This window comes from Aythya fuligula, chromosome 4 (assembly GCF_009819795.1).
Source record: "Aythya fuligula isolate bAytFul2 chromosome 4, bAytFul2.pri, whole genome shotgun sequence".
Lineage (NCBI taxonomy): Eukaryota > Metazoa > Chordata > Aves > Anseriformes > Anatidae > Aythya > Aythya fuligula.
Window position 1 is genome coordinate 9961738 of NC_045562.1, and position 17010 is coordinate 9978747.

Below are 17010 nucleotides of genomic sequence, written 5' to 3' on the forward strand. Positions count from 1 at the left end.
ACAGTCTTTTTCAGCATGACTCCAAGTCATCCGGGCAATTTTGATGCATATTATTATGGTTATCAGAACTCTGAGATTACTTGTTAGCTTGAGCACAATCCTGTAATAATCACACACTCATGGCTTTTAGATTGGGATAGCGTACCTCTGGCTGGTACAGAGTAAAGACTCAGTGAGTTTTTGATTACCTGTGAAATCATTTGAACTTGTCCTTAGGTAAATATCCAAGTTTCATAAATACAAAACAAATTTCTGTAAATTTCATTTGACTACCTACTATTCTTCAACAACAACAAAAAACCAACCTGTTGTACATGTCTTTTTTCCTTATACAGGCTCATCTGTCTTTTTGAGTAATTAAACTGGAATTTCATGGTATATGTAATGTGGAAATGCCTGTGAAACAGCACAGTTTTGCAAGGCTAGGGATCTCCGTCTGAATCCCAGAAACTTTCACCTGGCTGACTTGCCCCTCCCTGACAGCCTACACCTGTTCCTACTCCTTCACCACTGAGCTGATACCATATACTGCCTTTATTATACTTCTACTTCATATTTCCTATTCTACTTCCTAAAACTTTTCCCCCACAATGTGAATTGAATATAGGGGTCTGAGCACGAAAATTAATTACACTGTTATAAACCACCTGAGATGCATAATGTTTTCAAGTTAGCCTCATGAAATGTCTAGAAATAGCAAGTGAAAACTCTGGAATGAAATGATAAAATAAAGGAAATAGGAAACAAAAAAGTTCCGTTCACATACATGCTCAGTGCAGTAGAAAGTGTGTATGGAACTTCTTTTTTTTTTTTTTTTTTTTTTTTTTTTATTTATTATTTTGTTGCAAAGTGCTTTCAAATTAGGGATTTTAAAGTTAACTTTTCAGGTTGAGAGCACTCCTAATAACTTATGGAACATGAAGATACAAGCATGTCTCAAATGTAAGTGATTTTTGATACTTCAGACTAAAATATTAAACTGCTCTCTCTTTCTTTTTTGGCAACTCTTGTCTCTATTTGAGTAAATATAATCAAAAAAAAGATCATTTGAAGAAGGACTTCACCTCGGTTACATATGAAGCAATGAAATCCACCTTTTATGAAAGCACAGGTTTCCTTGGATATGGCTCATAACTAGTACAGGCCAACAGATGTGCTACTGGATTTTGAAATGGAATCTATCCAAAACCATTGTGTAAGTTTATTTTCCTTGATTGTTAAATGGCTGCAAATGTTGGGGCAAGATACAAACTGCGTGTCTGTAAGCTATTTTTATCTGCCTGAAATCCAGCAGTAACCATAACAACAAGTTTTCTCATTCATCTATTTGGTAATTTTCTCATGCTTTGAAGATTTGTCATGTAAGAGTGTCTTTGATTAGAGTTTTCTTTCCTACACTGTGTACACCAGAAATAAATGTAATAAGAGCTCAGATTATATGGAAATGCTCCTGGCCTGGAAAGTGAAGAAAAAGAGGTAAAACAGTGTGGAACCACCCATATAATGAAAAACAACAGTAAAATCTGATAGGAAACATCTTAGAGGTCCTGACATCTTAGTTCCACCTGTGACCTGCCTTGCTGCCTCAGCCCCACAGGCCAGGAAGTCCTGTAATAGAAATCTGCTGGTTCTTGTTGCCCCACGCAACCTTTTTTGCCTGGCACATGAGCTTGTTTTATTGCTCATGGCTGAGGGAACAGCACAGCATATGGCCTAGTGAGAGCTTCAGGACACTGCTCCCATTTTTCTGCACACAGTGTACATTAGTCTTTCACAGCGTGGATCCCTCAAACACTTCCTTGATTTACTGAATGTGTTTTATATCCCTCCTCTAATGCAAAGTGGAAAGAGATCACAGTGGAAATGGCAATCCGTGTGACAGTTACTGATCCACTAACTTCCTGATGAGGTTTTTTCAAACCATGTCAGCATTAATTAAGATAATGGGTAAGAGCCAAATAAATTTTTCATTCCATTTAACTTACAGAAACAATGCTATTTGGGAAAAAAGACAGATTTATTATCCACTCTAAAATTCTTCTACAGTTGAGCCACAACCATGCAATTTCCTGACACATTTAAAACCGAAGAGTGAAATGTCAGTTGTTAGGACAAAAATGTTTTACTTATGTTTCTGATTACTGCTCTGGGCTTCGCAGAGCTATTATAAAGCTGGCAATATAGTCAAAGCCTACTTGAGTCCCCTCTAGACTGGCAAGATAAACTACAATTTATATATGCTTAGGCACTATTATACTGTAAGTAAGTCCCTGAAGAAAGTACTATTTACCCAGCAGTCAGGACTTCACATGGGAATGTCAGCTTGCCAGTCATCAGTTACAAAATATTTCACTTGTTCACAAAGCTCCTTTTCAAATTCTGGTTATGCTCAGACCCTAGCTATTTTGCAATAAAAAAAAAAAAAAAAAAAAAAAAAGTGTGGCTATAGGCATAAAAAATGCTGTAAGCATCAGATATGATTTCCATGTTTAAAAATCTGATATTGAAAAAATTAATAAAATTATTACAGCTAAAGACACTGTTTTCAGGTGCCTGCAGAAAAAGAGTGTACACCACTGTCTGAAAAACAATTTGGCATCTTTTTCACACGTCATCCCTGAACACAACTGACAATTCTGAGACCCAAACCATTTGACAATTCTTGCCCATGATTCACGAAACAGCAAAGTTGCAGCACATTTTCCACAAAGGAACAGCTCTATGCTGCTGCTAGCACTAAAAATTTGTTGTTTGTCAGTGAGCTAAGCAAATGTGACTGGGAAGAGATCAGGTAAATGAGAGTGAATATATGCAGTAACTTGATGTCATTTTTTCTGAGTTGATCCTCCATATAATCCTACTTACATTTATTCTCAGGCTATTCAGGAAGATTAATTTTTCCAACAGTAGAATTATTTTTGACTAATACTTATTACTCTCACAGTGAAATAGCTTAACCGAGAAATAAAAAAAAAAAATGGGCACGCATTTGGGGATAGTTCCTATTGCAGAAGTGAATTTAGGTCTAATTGCCAGAGCTGTCCAAATTCATTAGTAGGATTGTATTTCCTGATTAATTTAATTATTTATTCAGTTCCAGAATGGAGAGAAACAGATATTAGATTTTTTTTTTTTTTAATTATTATTATTAATTTTAGTGGCTTTTTAGATTTTCCAATCAGCTGAAATCACACAGTAAATCAACTTTTGGAGTTGTTTATAGGAACAGAGACCCAGGAATCAAGTATTCAAGAATGAAAAGTAACAAGTTACAATAGGGAATGATTCAGATAGCCATTCTGTTATTTCAAGAGATCTCTGAAACTCTTTAATCCTCCCTTGTTCCCTGCTCTTCCATACTAGCTCATTAATCACAAAGAAGCCATTTTCTCTATTTACTTCCAGAACTCTGCTATTTTTAGCCAGTGGGGCTGCAGGTACATCAGCAACCTTTTCTCTTACTTCAGTGTATAGCTTATACAGATTTCCCAACTCTTTTCTTATTTTTTCCTTCCAGAAATCAGAGGAAGATCCCTTTGGCAGTTAAAATGCTGACAGATATTCCCACTTCATGATCTTTTTCTAGAATACAGGTTTTCTTCTAGAAAAGCTTCCTCTAGAACCCATTTCTCTGCTTTCTTAAAGACAAGAAGCTGCAAGTAGCAGTAAGATGGCAACATACACTTTGCTGCTGACAGGAGAACAGTTACTTCACTGCTAGTCCTTTTCTAAGGCAGGCAGTCTGGAACTAGGCATCCATTCTTTAACTGTTTCCCCACCACCACTGTACTTGACCATACGTTAAAATTACAGTGAGGTGAGGGGCAATGTGGGACAAGACTGTGATTCCAACTATCACAGAATCACAGAACCATCTAGGTTGAAAGAGACCTCCAAGATCACCTAGTCCAACCTCTGACCTAACACCAACTAGTCCTCCACTAAACCATATCCCTAAGCTCTACATCTAAACGTCTTTTAAAGACCTCCAGGGATGGTGACTCAACCACATCCCTGGGCAGCCCATTCCAATGCCTAACAACCCTTTCGGTAAAGTTATTCCTAATATCCAACCTAAACCTCCCCAAAATATGCGACTCAGATTGTTATGAAGGTACAGTTAAAACTGTGCAGGGGGTGGGAATCCTTTTTCCAGGTACATTTAAGAATGTCAAGTGTATCTTTGCTCTGAGCCGTAGCAATGTTTTCCTATGCTATTCCAGTATACACTACATCTTTGAAACTGTGGTGACTTCAAGATGAAAATGCAGAATCTTCTACTCTGAAACCACTTAAATACCACATGGCCATTTTTCCTTCTTTTCCTACAAGATTAAAATTAAGGAAAAGGGTTTTAAGAAATGCTTTTGATTTGTTGGTTTTAGTGGATGTTCCACAACGATAGAAGACAAAAAGTATGCAAAACTGTGATCCTGAAGTTCTTCTAAATAACCAGGTCAGTGAATTCAAAGGGAAAGTAGATCACAAAACTGAAGCAGAATTCCTCTTTCCTGTACTTTTTCCAACACTTTGCAGCAATCTTTAGTATCCATACAGGTAATTTATGCCTGCAGTTTTGGGCTTACTTTTGACTTTCAACTTTATCATGTTGCTTCCATAAATTCATCTTAGCCATCACAATGCAGCGTGCAAGAAACATTTGTACACTTCCATTTACACCTGCAAAATGGCTTATTGTCAAAGCCATCTCATTCAATTAGTAGAGAAACCCAAAAGCAACAGGAAATAAATTTGGTTAACTGCATGTCACAGATTTCTATAGTGTTCAATTCACTTTCTACCAAGTTGACCAAATCCCTGGAACCTCATCTTACTCTTGCCTTCTTGAATGCATTCATTTTTTTACTAATGGTTTCTATTCACATTTCAGGGTGAAGTACTGCAAAAAAAGATCTTTGAGACAGTGTGGCTCTGTTGTGAAAGGCCACAGAAGGAATTTATTTTATTAATCACACCATTTTAAGAGGTGTGGAATGGAAGAAGAAAAACTGGACGTGCTAGTTAGGGCAACACAGGAAAAATGGAATAAACCCTGGCTGTTTGAGATGCGAAAAGATGCAATGGTGGTGAGACACAGCATGAAGGACATTTATATAGGAGAATAGGATCAGTCTCCCACCCACAAACGTCACAAGCAAGCAAATATTTGTAAATACAAAACAGTCACCAGTCCTTTTCATGGTGGATCACTTCAAAACTAAAATTTAGAACTGCTAGCAGGACTACCAGAGTTTGCCTGAAACTTCAGTTCAGATATCAAATTCTAATTCTAATGTGGAAGTGGGTATTTTGACTTCTCTGGCTCAGGCATCCTATCTGGATTTGAGTAAGTAGGAATAGCTTTTAGTTTATTAAAGTGCACCCCAGTATTTACAAACTGCAAGTTGATAAGAAAAGTTCCAGAATCAGCCTTGCCTGTAAAGTAGCTTAAAATACAAGAGACTGCCAAATGTGAATTTGAAATTGCCCTGTGATACTCTTTAGAGCCACTTAGACCCATATCCTGTCCCTGTAATAAGAAATGTGTCCTGGATTATCCTTGCAGTCTCATGACTTCCAACTATTAGAATAGTAACTGAGGACAGCCACCAAAGAAAGTCCTTGAAGCATTATTTGGGAGCTAACGCAGGTTGGATCTGGGTTGGATGGGGGGGGGGGGGGGAAGTGTTCCAAGGAGCTTTACATTTTGCCTACATCATCATCATTTCTGCTGTAAAGACCTAATACAGAACAGCAACTTCACAAAACCACATTATATTTAAAATTATTTTATGTCCTTTTAATTAAAGACATAAATAAAGCTTAATTTTTTATTTTTATTTTTTAACTGTCCTGTTTTTTGGTGTTTACAATGCAGACACTGCCAGCACTTTAAATGTAAATACACATTACCGGAAAGTACATGCAGACGAATGAGAAGACAGTTTTATGAAAGACATCAATAACATAAGGAGGCTGAACAGAATAACTTACAGGGAAGGGTAAACAACCAACCTATGCATATTTTGACTAAATGCTGACCTGGAAGGCTGTGAAAATTGTCTCTAAGTATGTGGAGTCTTTAAACATCATGAAGAAAGGGAATAAGTAGGAAAAATATACTTAAGGGCTGAAGAATAAGAAAATCATTTGGGGAATACGCACGATTTAGGTATGAACTAATATTCACAGAGAAATAGCGAGAACTTAACATTGGATAAAGCACTATCTAATCTAAGAAATAGTTCTGCAATGGCCAGGTATAGACTAGATGACTCTATAGTCATCCATTTTCCTTCCCTCATTTCTATTATGCACATATATTAATGTCAATAGCAGTGGAACAACAAATTCCACAGAACACCAGCTGAATGTAATTGTCCAACTTTTTTCTTCTTTATTTCACAAATAATAAATATAGTACATTTCTCTGGTTTATCCCCTAATCTGTGATAATTTTTCAATACGATATTATTTTCTACTAGTGTTTGATAGTTTTGGTGAACAAACTCACTGATTTCACTTCAAAAATTATGACGTAGAAAAGAAAAACAATTAAAGAGTTTTCATTCAAAAATTGTAGATATATCAAAACTTTTGCTTCAAAAAACTACTACCGGTACTGGCAAGGACAGTACACATCTCAGATGGAAATACTACTGCAAGTATTTTAGAAATCGAAGATGATGAAATACTGGAAAAAAAGTACCTTTTTGATAGTTTCCAACATGGATCGTCCTCCTTGCCAGGGCTTAGAGTTCTTCCTGATGCAGGTCAGGCTGGCCATGCTGTGCCACTTCCTGTCCTCCAGCTTCTTATGAAAGGCATTCGCCAGCAGAAGGACAGTGTCATATATATACAGGTTGGAAATCTGCAGACATTGAAAATAGAGTATTAGCATATTATTTGTGGTCTCCTGCCAGCAGCTAGAATTTATCATTTGTTTTGCCTCTCTCATAATCCTTTGGTAATTAAATGACTTATTTGGTTTTAAGAAGAAACCGTAAGAGTCAAAAAGTCCTCTCCTTGGCTCTGGTAGAAATAGCAGCTAGGGTCTGTAATGCTACAATTGATTTGCAGTGACAAACTACACACACGTAAAGTACAGGCAGTCCAATAGCTGGCACAGCTCCACTTGGAGGATTTAAAGCCCTGCTCGTGACCGTAAGCAGATTTCTTTTATTTTTAACCAGTTACTTGGAATTTTCAATTTGTCATTTGCCAGACATTTGGACACCATCAAATTCTGTTCAAGGCTGTTTGTTCTTTTGAAAAACAGTAACTCTGAAAATTTTAAAATAATTTCAGCATGTTTATTTTTCCTGAGTTTTGCAGGCAATTCTGATGGAGGCAATTTCTAGTATAAAATCGGACCCAGCAAAATCTTCCTCTGTGTGCAGTTGCATATTAGTTCTGAAATTTACAGTGTTTTCTGTCAGAGTATTTGGCAATGGCTGTTAATTCCTCGCAGGGCCAAGGTCTTATGGTTTATATGTGTTCACGTTTCACTGTGAGCATGTCTACACACATGCAGTGTCCAAAAGTTCCAGTTTGGCATCAGTGAGAAGGCACTGGAGCTCAAGAAAAGAAATTACTCGTGTGCCAATTCCACTTAGCCAGGTACCATTTCTATATATGTACTTTTCAGTGCACGCAGTAAAAAGTCAGTTGTACTAACATACAGCTGATCAGCTCAAAACCTTAAAAGAAGGAAGCTTACAGTAGGAAATTATGCCAATTTTGTGGAGAATACCTTTATTCTACCTTGTGAAAATATCCAAAGACTGGGAAAGTCCCACAGCTAATGGGAGGAGGTATATGCCAAAGAAGCACAAAAATGCTGAAGATCTAAGATGTTAATTGGAAAATCACCTTAAAATAGGGGAAGAAAAAAAAAAAAAAGCCTTTCTTCCTGTCTAATACCTTCCATATAGCCTTTTAAAATTATTATTATTTATTTATTTTCTTATGTAAATTCCATCTTTATGCTGGCTTTGCCTGTGTCATCTGCAATCTGCTCTGTACAGTTCTCACAGAAAGGTTTTGTGACAGACTCCTTCCCTGCACAGCATCCAGGAAAGAGGTGATCTGTCTCCTTAGCTGGCCAGAATTTCCTGGGGCATTTTGCCTTCCACATCTTACTGAAGAAGATCTCATGGTCTGCTTTTTTCCCCTCCCAATAAACTCCCAAGATTCCCTATTGCCTTTACATTAATATCACAAACACACAGAACTTCTGATCCTTATTTTACTCTTCGTTTAAATGACTGTGATCCTTCCCACCCTGTTTCTGGAATACAGCCCTTAATTCTTACTCAGGCTCATTCCGTGACTCCAGTGGTTTTATTTCCATTTCAGTACTCACACAGGAATTAATTTGCTTCCTGCAGATGCTCAGGCCAGGCATCACTGTGTATGACAGGATTAGAAGCACGGACTGAGGGTTCAGATTAATTGAGCGTTTTTAAAATAACTTGGGTGATTTGTCTATTTATTCTCTAAACCTATAAAGGAGTCAAAGCCTTTCAGCTAAAACCATATTTCCCCCAAAAAGTCATCACCAGCGGGACATTTGTTTGAGGGAGAGAGAAGGACTTATTACTATGCTGTGAGATATGTTTATTTTACATATGCCTTCACTAAAGGGGAAAAAAACAACCAACCACCACACAAAACTCTGGAGAGCACAGACAATAAGGCCACTAATAAGACTAAATTGATACATGAAGGACTACAAATGCCAAGCATCATTTCCCAGTGAAATGACATTGCTTTCAAGGTAGCTTCCATAACCTAATATCATGGGAATAGAAGACTCTTGTCACAGTTCATCAGGAAGGATGCACTTACAAATCCAAGAGTAATATAGCTGGGCCTTCATCAAGTATTAATAGGGCTCAAGAGTACAGAATTCAGCAATTATTAAGCATTGTTATTCCTTTACTAATAGTTCACCTTAGCAGTTACAGCAATCAATCACTGATAACACAATGATAAAGAAACCACAATTAATTTCTGGTTCTCAATCACCCTTCCATTCCACTGCCAGAGGTATGCCCCATTAGTACCTGTGCCAACACACACAGTGGGGCTGAAACTTAAAAGTCACTTGAAAGTTCTAGTCGTTTTCCACAGATATTTCCTAGGACATTCGATTAATTGCCTGGTATCCATTACTGATACTTTATCCATTCCAAGTCTCTCAGACTAATGGCAGGACTCTTGCATTATCAAGCTAACGGGATAACTTCCTCTTGATGCAATTCAAAATTCAGATGTGAATTTTTGTTCCAAAGTGTAGAAGAAAGATATTTCTTTTAATCAGACTATGTAGGAGTGATTAATCTGCATTAACTATGCTGATTTTACTCATACCTTGACTACTGCACAGAGCTTTTAAACGAAAGGATAATGGTAGTAAGTAATTCTGTGAATCCAGTTTTTTGACTTCCTGTGCTTTTTGAGGCTTCCATGGTGATACAAATTTATAGCAATTGTTATTTTGACTAGGCCAATTCCAGACACATAATGACAGACCTTCACCATGATCTTTTTTTATCTTTTTCAGTGTTTTAATTAAGGTGCTGAAAAAATTAATTATTCACACAGCCTTTAGGTGGAGTAATTTAGGAAAAAAAAATAAAGAAGTCCACCCTCATGATTTCCAGAGAATATTTCTGATTAGTCACACTTCGATGGCATAAAAAAAAATCATTAGAAATTTCAATTTATAAACTGTTCCAACTCCCCACTGGAATAGAAGTTAATTTATAATATTGTTGGGGAGAACAAAGAAACAGCAAACAAACCCCAAAGCTACTTGAATGTCTGCGCATCATATGAAGACACAGGGGAAATGACGCCAGAGTTTTTCTTCCTGTCACTATTTGGTATTGTTTCTCTAGCTACTAATGAAGAGCAGCCATCTCAGGGAAAGCAAGAACATAGAAACTGAGCTGTGCAAACAGTTAAACCAAAATTTCATCATTTCTTTGAAGTGAGATGTTATAAAAGCTTTGGATGGGAAGATTACAGCTATCCAAGCTGTAGGTTGATCAGGAAGCATAGGTTAAGGTATAATAAGGTCGCAACTAACACATTAAATGGAATTTGCCAATTTGTAGAAAAAGAAAAAAGATTTCTAGAATTTTTCTTTCCTAAAGTCAGTTCACCGTTGAAGTGAAATAAAAGTTAAGCTGAAGTGAAAAACAAACAAAATGTGAAGCCTGCTATTAACAGGATACTTTTTTTTTTTTTTTTCTTCACATTGCTCTAGTTAGTAACTCAGTTCATGAAAACTGTTCCTTGCAATCTCTAGTGGCTGCACGTAATCACACCCTCCATTTTTATGTATTATCCATAGACTAACAAAAATTTCCCCTAAGACAACGCTGCCACAACAGAACAGAACAACCTACAAATTTTTCACAGTTCCTAAATAGCCCCTACAGATATTCTATGCATCCATTGAACTTATGCAGCCCTGTTTAAGACCACTAATAGGACCACTGTGCAGTGTACTATGGCTGAAGTTTTTCATGTCATTAGTAGGCACTTACTGGCTGTTTTGTGAGCAATTAGTGAAGCAATAGCTCTTATAGTTAACCTGAAACAAGGAAAGACAAGCCACACTTCTCCTTTTCTCCTTAGATTTATCATTTTAAGCAAGTAAAGTCACTCTTTAAAACCATGCTATTTCTCTCCCATTCTCTCACTCCTTCCTTTTGGCACTATGCCTGCTCTCTTTACTACTAAGTCAGATATGCTCCTTCTGCACCGATGCCAATACAGCCATCTTTTCACCAGTTCATAAATGACCTTGAAAAAAAAAGAGAAAGAAAGAAAAAAGTGAAACTGACCTTTTAAGGCAATTTCACATTCCTGATTTGCCATAACTTTGTCATCATGAATCCTAACGATGGGGGAATGGGGGGTAGATAGACGGAGGTGCCTACATGAAAATACTTGAAACAAATGATGTGGGTGGTCCCCAGGAAAGCTTTCCTATCTACAACACATATGGCTCAGAGAAGAGCAGCAACTTAGAAAACATTGGCTATAGGAAGCAAATTCTTCACTGGGAAATGACAAAAAATAAAATTCAAGCAATGTAACAAAACAAATACCCCGCTGTTTGGAGATCACGTGGCTTTCTTTTGCTTTTTCCTCACTTGTGGAGTGCGCAATTTGTTCTCGTCCATCAGAATTGTGATCATCCCCTGCCCAAGTATTTTCCCCTGTCATGCCATGAAACATTAAACTGCATGTCAGAGAGGACATGAAAAATAAACATTAAATTACACTAAGCCTCGGGGGAAAAACCTTGAACTTTTCTAAGAAGACAGCTCCCGGGTTGGGACTAGACCAGTATATGAACTACCTCCATGCTTTGGGAGAAAGGGTCCTTTGGATCACACAGTGATGAAGATATTCTGTGGTTGCCACGGAAACAGCGCTGACTTATGTTTTGGGGGACTGGAAATGTCTGTCGAATAATTGTTAATCTTCCAATTGACCTTCTCACCAGCTCCTGCACATCCAAATCATTTATTTCCTGAAAGATAAGGCAAGGGAGACAATAGACATAAAAGTTAAAACACAGAAATGTTACCAGTTTACCAATAAATGATAAATAAATAAATGAATAAATAAACGGAGAGGACCAAGAGATGTGTGATTGCTACATGGCTATTGCTGAGCTCTGCCACAGTCTCAAGAAGAACATACACATACCTACTACAACTGTCCTACCACTCCTGTAAGAATTGCAAACGTCTAAAATACACCATACCTAACCTGCCTGAATCTTTGTAGGTGTAACTCGGCTTAGTTGTTTCATTTGTTGTTGTTTTTTTTCCCCGTCCTTTTACCTCTGATCCTTTACTTAAAAGTGTTGCACAGCATTCTTGGCAAATAATGTGTAAATCGGTAGGAAGTCATAGCATGATGTATTTCTAAGTGTAACATTACTTAGAAGCTGTGAAGGTACAGATAATTATTCAGGTCTTAAGTATTCATTTCCTAGAAACAGAACATCAAGAATGTGCAACTTAGTGAACATCATTTACCATAAGAGCAAAGAAAATGCATTAGAGCATTCCAGGTGTGTATGTGCTTGTTTATAGCAAAACCTAATTTAAAACCAACCTTTTACTCCATAGGGTACCTATTAAGGCTTACAGATGAACTCTCAGCTCCATGGAAAAACACTTCAAAGGAAAAAATTACTAAATCTATACACTAATATGTGAAACAAGCTTAAAAGGTTAACTTTAAGGCAGGAACTTTAACTTAATGAAATCAGAAAACAGTTCTTTACATAGTAAGAACTACTGCAGTTTTGCAGCACAATACTTCACACCATTGAAAGATGTGACTCTCATGGAATGTAGGGACAGAGAGGAGCACGGGCTTGGGGGCAACCACAACGAACTTCAACCTGCACATAAAAAATTGGTATTTGCTATACACAGGCTGTTTCTAAGGACTCAAATAATTTCACCCGCTGTTTTCAAGGCAATCTCTATTTTTCTGCAAAGAAGGAGAAATAATGTATAAAACTGTTCATCTTTTTTTACATAGAATTTATTTGCCATCATACTTAATTGTTCGTCCATAATCCGTCTTAATAACAGAGGCTGATGCCCCAAAACTTCCCAGACATTTAACTTTGGGATAATTTACATAATCGCAGAATGGTTGAGGTTGGAAGGGACCTCCAGATATCGACCAGTCCAACCTCCATGCTCAAGCAGGCACCTAGAACGTGTTACATAGGATTGCATCCAGGTGGGTTTCTCCTGAGAAGTAGAATCCACAACCTCTCTAAGCAGCCTGTTCCAATGCTCTGTCACCCAAACCCTAAATAAGTTCTTCCTCATATGGTGACGAAACTGCCTGTTGTTCAGTTTATAACCATTACCCCTTGTCCTCAGACTGGCAACCACTGAGAAGAGTTTGGCCTCATCCTCGTTATATCGTCCCCTCAGGCATTTGTAGAGGTTGGCAAGATCCCCTCTCAATCTCCTCTTTTTAGGCTAAACAGGCTCAGCTCACTTAGTCTTTCCTCACAGGACAGATGCTTCAATCCCTTAATCATCTTTGTGGCTCTACGCTGGATCCTCTCTAGAAGTTCTGCATCCCTCCTATACTGGGGAGCCTGGCCCTGCATGTGAGGCCTCATCAGAGCTGAGCAGAGGGTGCTCACCTCTCTCGGCCTGCTGTCCACACTCCTCCTGATGCAGGCTAGGATCCCATTGGCCTTCTTAGCCACACTGCTGGTTCATGGTTAACTTAATGTCCACTACAACCTCAAGTCCCTCTCCTCAGAGCTGCTCTCCAGCACGTCAACCCCCAACCTATACTGGTGCCTGGGGTTATTCCTCCCTAAGTGCAGGACCCTGCACTTGCCCTTGTTGAACCTCGTGAGATTCCTCTCTGCCCAACTTTCGAGACTGTCCAGGTCCCTCTGAATGGCCGCACAGGTCTCTGTTGTGTCAGTCACTCTGCTAAGCTTTGTATTGTCTGCAATCTTGCTGAGGGTGCACTCCACCCCTTCATCCAGGTCACCGATGAGTAAGTCAAGTAGCACTGGACCCAGCACTGAGCCCTGGGGGACATCCCTACCCACAGCCCTGTAAGGAAAGTGCTTGAGGAGCTCCCTTTAACAGCCTGCATTTAAAATACCCTTGCATATAGCTACAATCTATTGAATACTTGATTCTCATTTGTGTATTTCTATCTTCTCTTGAAAGGATTTTGCACTTTTGCACTGTTATGCCTGTAACTAAACACCATTGTCATTCTTACCTCTAGTGTCATTATCTCTAAGCCCATTTCTTTGGAGAAACCAGGGAATAGATTTGAATGCAAATGACAGACTCTGTTGTGAAATGGTGGCCAAGGCTTTTGAAAACAAAGCTCTTCAAACACTGAGACAACTATCCTTTTTGTTGTTGTTGTTGTTGTTGTTATTATTATTTATTTATTTATTTATTTATTTTATTTTCCTGGATCTTCAGTTAAAGTTCCTTGAATGTCATCTTTTGGAACATCTGGTTTGGACATATTGGCATTTATTTTCTTTAAATCTCTGAAGAATAACACATGAGATGTAAATTTTAACTTCAGCTCTCTCAACTAGAGTAAAACTATTTTATTTCTTTTCACAGATTGCCGTAGTTTTGAATGCATCTGTTATTAATGTTCCTTATGAAATATAGATTTTTCCACAAACAAAAATAACACATGGCATCAGCTGTGTCCACTGTAATATCTTGCATTTCCGGTCGATTAATCCTTAATGTACCATAGATAATGGTTTCTCTCAGCTTAAGATTCTGTCTTTTCATTTAGTTTTTATCATTTCACTAGCTGTAATGTTAAAAAAAAATATGCTGTTTTAGCAAAGCTTGTGTTATTTTAAAAATATTTTTAATAAAATCCAAAAGGAGAGTTCAAGAATCTTATCTTCATTTTAAACTATATCCTTTCTTGGAGTGTTTACAAGAAGTGTGTCTGGTTTCATTACATACTGTGACCAATCTGTAATAGCAAGACTATTAGAATGGTTTTAGTAATGTAAAAAATTATACCTGCATGGTGATCCTACCTTGTTAAACAATACTTTAAAAGAGATTTTAACTTTCAGCTGCTCAAACATTTATCTTTTCTCTCTCAAAAGTGTATTTCTTTCTTCTGTAATCAGCATTTTTTATGTATTTTAATTATTAATTTGCTACCTCATATTTTTATAGACCACCCAGGAGCTAATAACAGAATACAAACACCACAGAGATTTTCTTGTGGTGCTAAGATATAAACATCAATAGAATAATAACTGTCATTTTAAGTGCTGTGAGTTCCACTGATTATATCACAAATTCAAATTTTAGGTTAACTGGAAAGCAATACCATGCAAACCCAAACTCAACTTCAGTCATTTGCTATGTATTTCTTTGTCATTTCTTAATACTTGGCACTGGCAGAGTGATGAGCCTTTTATATAATGACTCTCCAATATCATCTCTCATTCTTGATTTTTGGATCTGACTTAAGAAAACTATATAAAGCAACTATTGTATGAGAGGAAACAATTTTCATTTGCACTTCAAAGGAGGATAGAGTATAATGATATGAGGATGGCAGATGATCTGTTATACAAGTACCAAATGTCAAAAAAATCACAAAGTTGGCCAAGTTGAACTGAGTTGGCACCTGTATAATTTTAGGTTAGGTTTTATGTTTTTTTCTGGAAAGATCCAAAGTACAAGATATAGTTCCAAACCTTTCTTTTGTTGGTCTGAACTTGGAATAAGGGGGAGGTGGTCCTTCTTCAGACTGAACATGGATAAAAATAGATGTCCATTTCACCCTAGTAGGCAAGCAAATAAAGAAAGGACTGCAATTTTAAATGAATAGGTCTTTGCAGATGAAATGGAAAAAGGGGGACTGAAGAGGATCATCTCAACATATCAGGCACAGACTCCAGTGGGAAATAAGACTGGGCATCCAGTGTATATTGCCATTCAGCTTGGTTTCTTTAAGATAAGCAATTTAGGTATAGAATTACTATTCACCATAGAGCAACTGCACAGTTACTGAGAGACATGGAGGGAAAGAATTTATTCACATTATTTATCTGCTAATTATTATTTATCTGTAATAGGCCCCAAACAAGAATCTTTCCTTATGGATGCATCTTAACTTTAATCCAAGATGCTTCCAGAGCTCATCATGTACTGAACATACCTTATTTTCCATGTTACTTCTAGTAACTTCTAGTGCCAAGTTTTCAGCACATCCTTAATCATACGCAGAGAGGGGAATATTTCTTCCTCCTCTGAAATCTGGCTGCAGAGAGGACAAGCAGGGGCCACAGAAGGATGGGGTCCACTCCACATCCACCCACCCCCCATACCCCCTCCTTTAGGTCTCTGAGCTGTCAATGTTCTTGCCTGGCAGGAGCAGTGGTGAGCATGCCCTTCCTGTATTCCTCAACACTTTCAATAGAGGAGCAGTTGAGGGAAAGGTGCAAGTAGATGCAACTCCAAGACAAGTTAAGAAACATCTTGACCTGCATGAGCATTTGCCCCATTACATCTCCACTGATTTTCTTAGATTCTGGGGAGGATGAAGAAAGAGCAGGGAGATAAGATGGAGAAAAAGGGGCAGAAAAAGAATCATATCTATTTTTAACTTTGACATAGAAAATAACGTAAGAGCATTTAGATCAAGTAGGGAAAGCCATTCCCATGTGTAGAATGTTCCAATGTCCATCAGCTCTAACCTGTCTGAAAAAAAGACCCAGCAGCTCTGTCATCAGCATGAGAAGGAGGATACACCAAACAAGGTGGTATTTCACACTTGACTTGCTGTCACTGTTGAAAAACCCAAGGGCTGAAGCAAGGCTCTAACACTAATATTAATCAATTATCCTCATTCAAAAGTAGAATTACATGAGCTTCTGGAACTGAGTTATGATTTTTGGACCTGATTCTGCTGAAGTTCAGTGCTGGAGTTCAATGGGCCAAAACACAACAGAACTAGTTGAATGCATCAGTAGATGACCAGCCCCCTCCTATGAAAAACACATGGTCATCTGAGGTTTTGAATGCAGCCTCATAGGTTTTCCATTACTCTCCTGTGCTATAACAGACAAACCTGTCACTAGATCTTTTCCAATCAACTGTTCTTTAAAATAGTTTTAGTTTTTTACACATGCTTCTCCTCAAAGGGGTTCTTCCAGATGCTGACACTTCTGGTGATTACAAACCTACTACTAACTTTCGTCCTCACTTTATTCATGGTTAATTTTGAACTCATTTATTTTTGTGGCAACCTTGTCCTCTGTATTCCTTGACAAGGATACATTTATTCACATTTGATATGTAAACAGAGAGCATATCCCCTTCCAGTCTTTGTTTTCATAGGGTAACCAAGCCAACCTTTCCAGTCTCTTCTCACACAAATCAACTTTTCTGTGCACTTGTTCTAGTTTTATTTTAGTAC

The 17010-nt window shown here is 37.7% G+C and overlaps 1 protein-coding gene across 1 annotated transcript in view; it reads right to left on the bottom strand.

Annotated features, from left to right (window-relative positions):
- GRID2 (glutamate ionotropic receptor delta type subunit 2) overlaps positions 1-17010 on the bottom strand; it is a 709039-nt gene that overhangs the window by 206246 nt on the left and 485783 nt on the right. The window contains exons 6-7 of the mRNA XM_032187515.1: positions 11381-11554; positions 6710-6871 (exon numbers count right to left, since the gene is read on the bottom strand). Coding sequence (XP_032043406.1) covers positions 6710-6871; positions 11381-11554 — 336 coding nt within the window. The remainder of the gene's footprint in view (positions 1-6709; positions 6872-11380; positions 11555-17010) is intronic.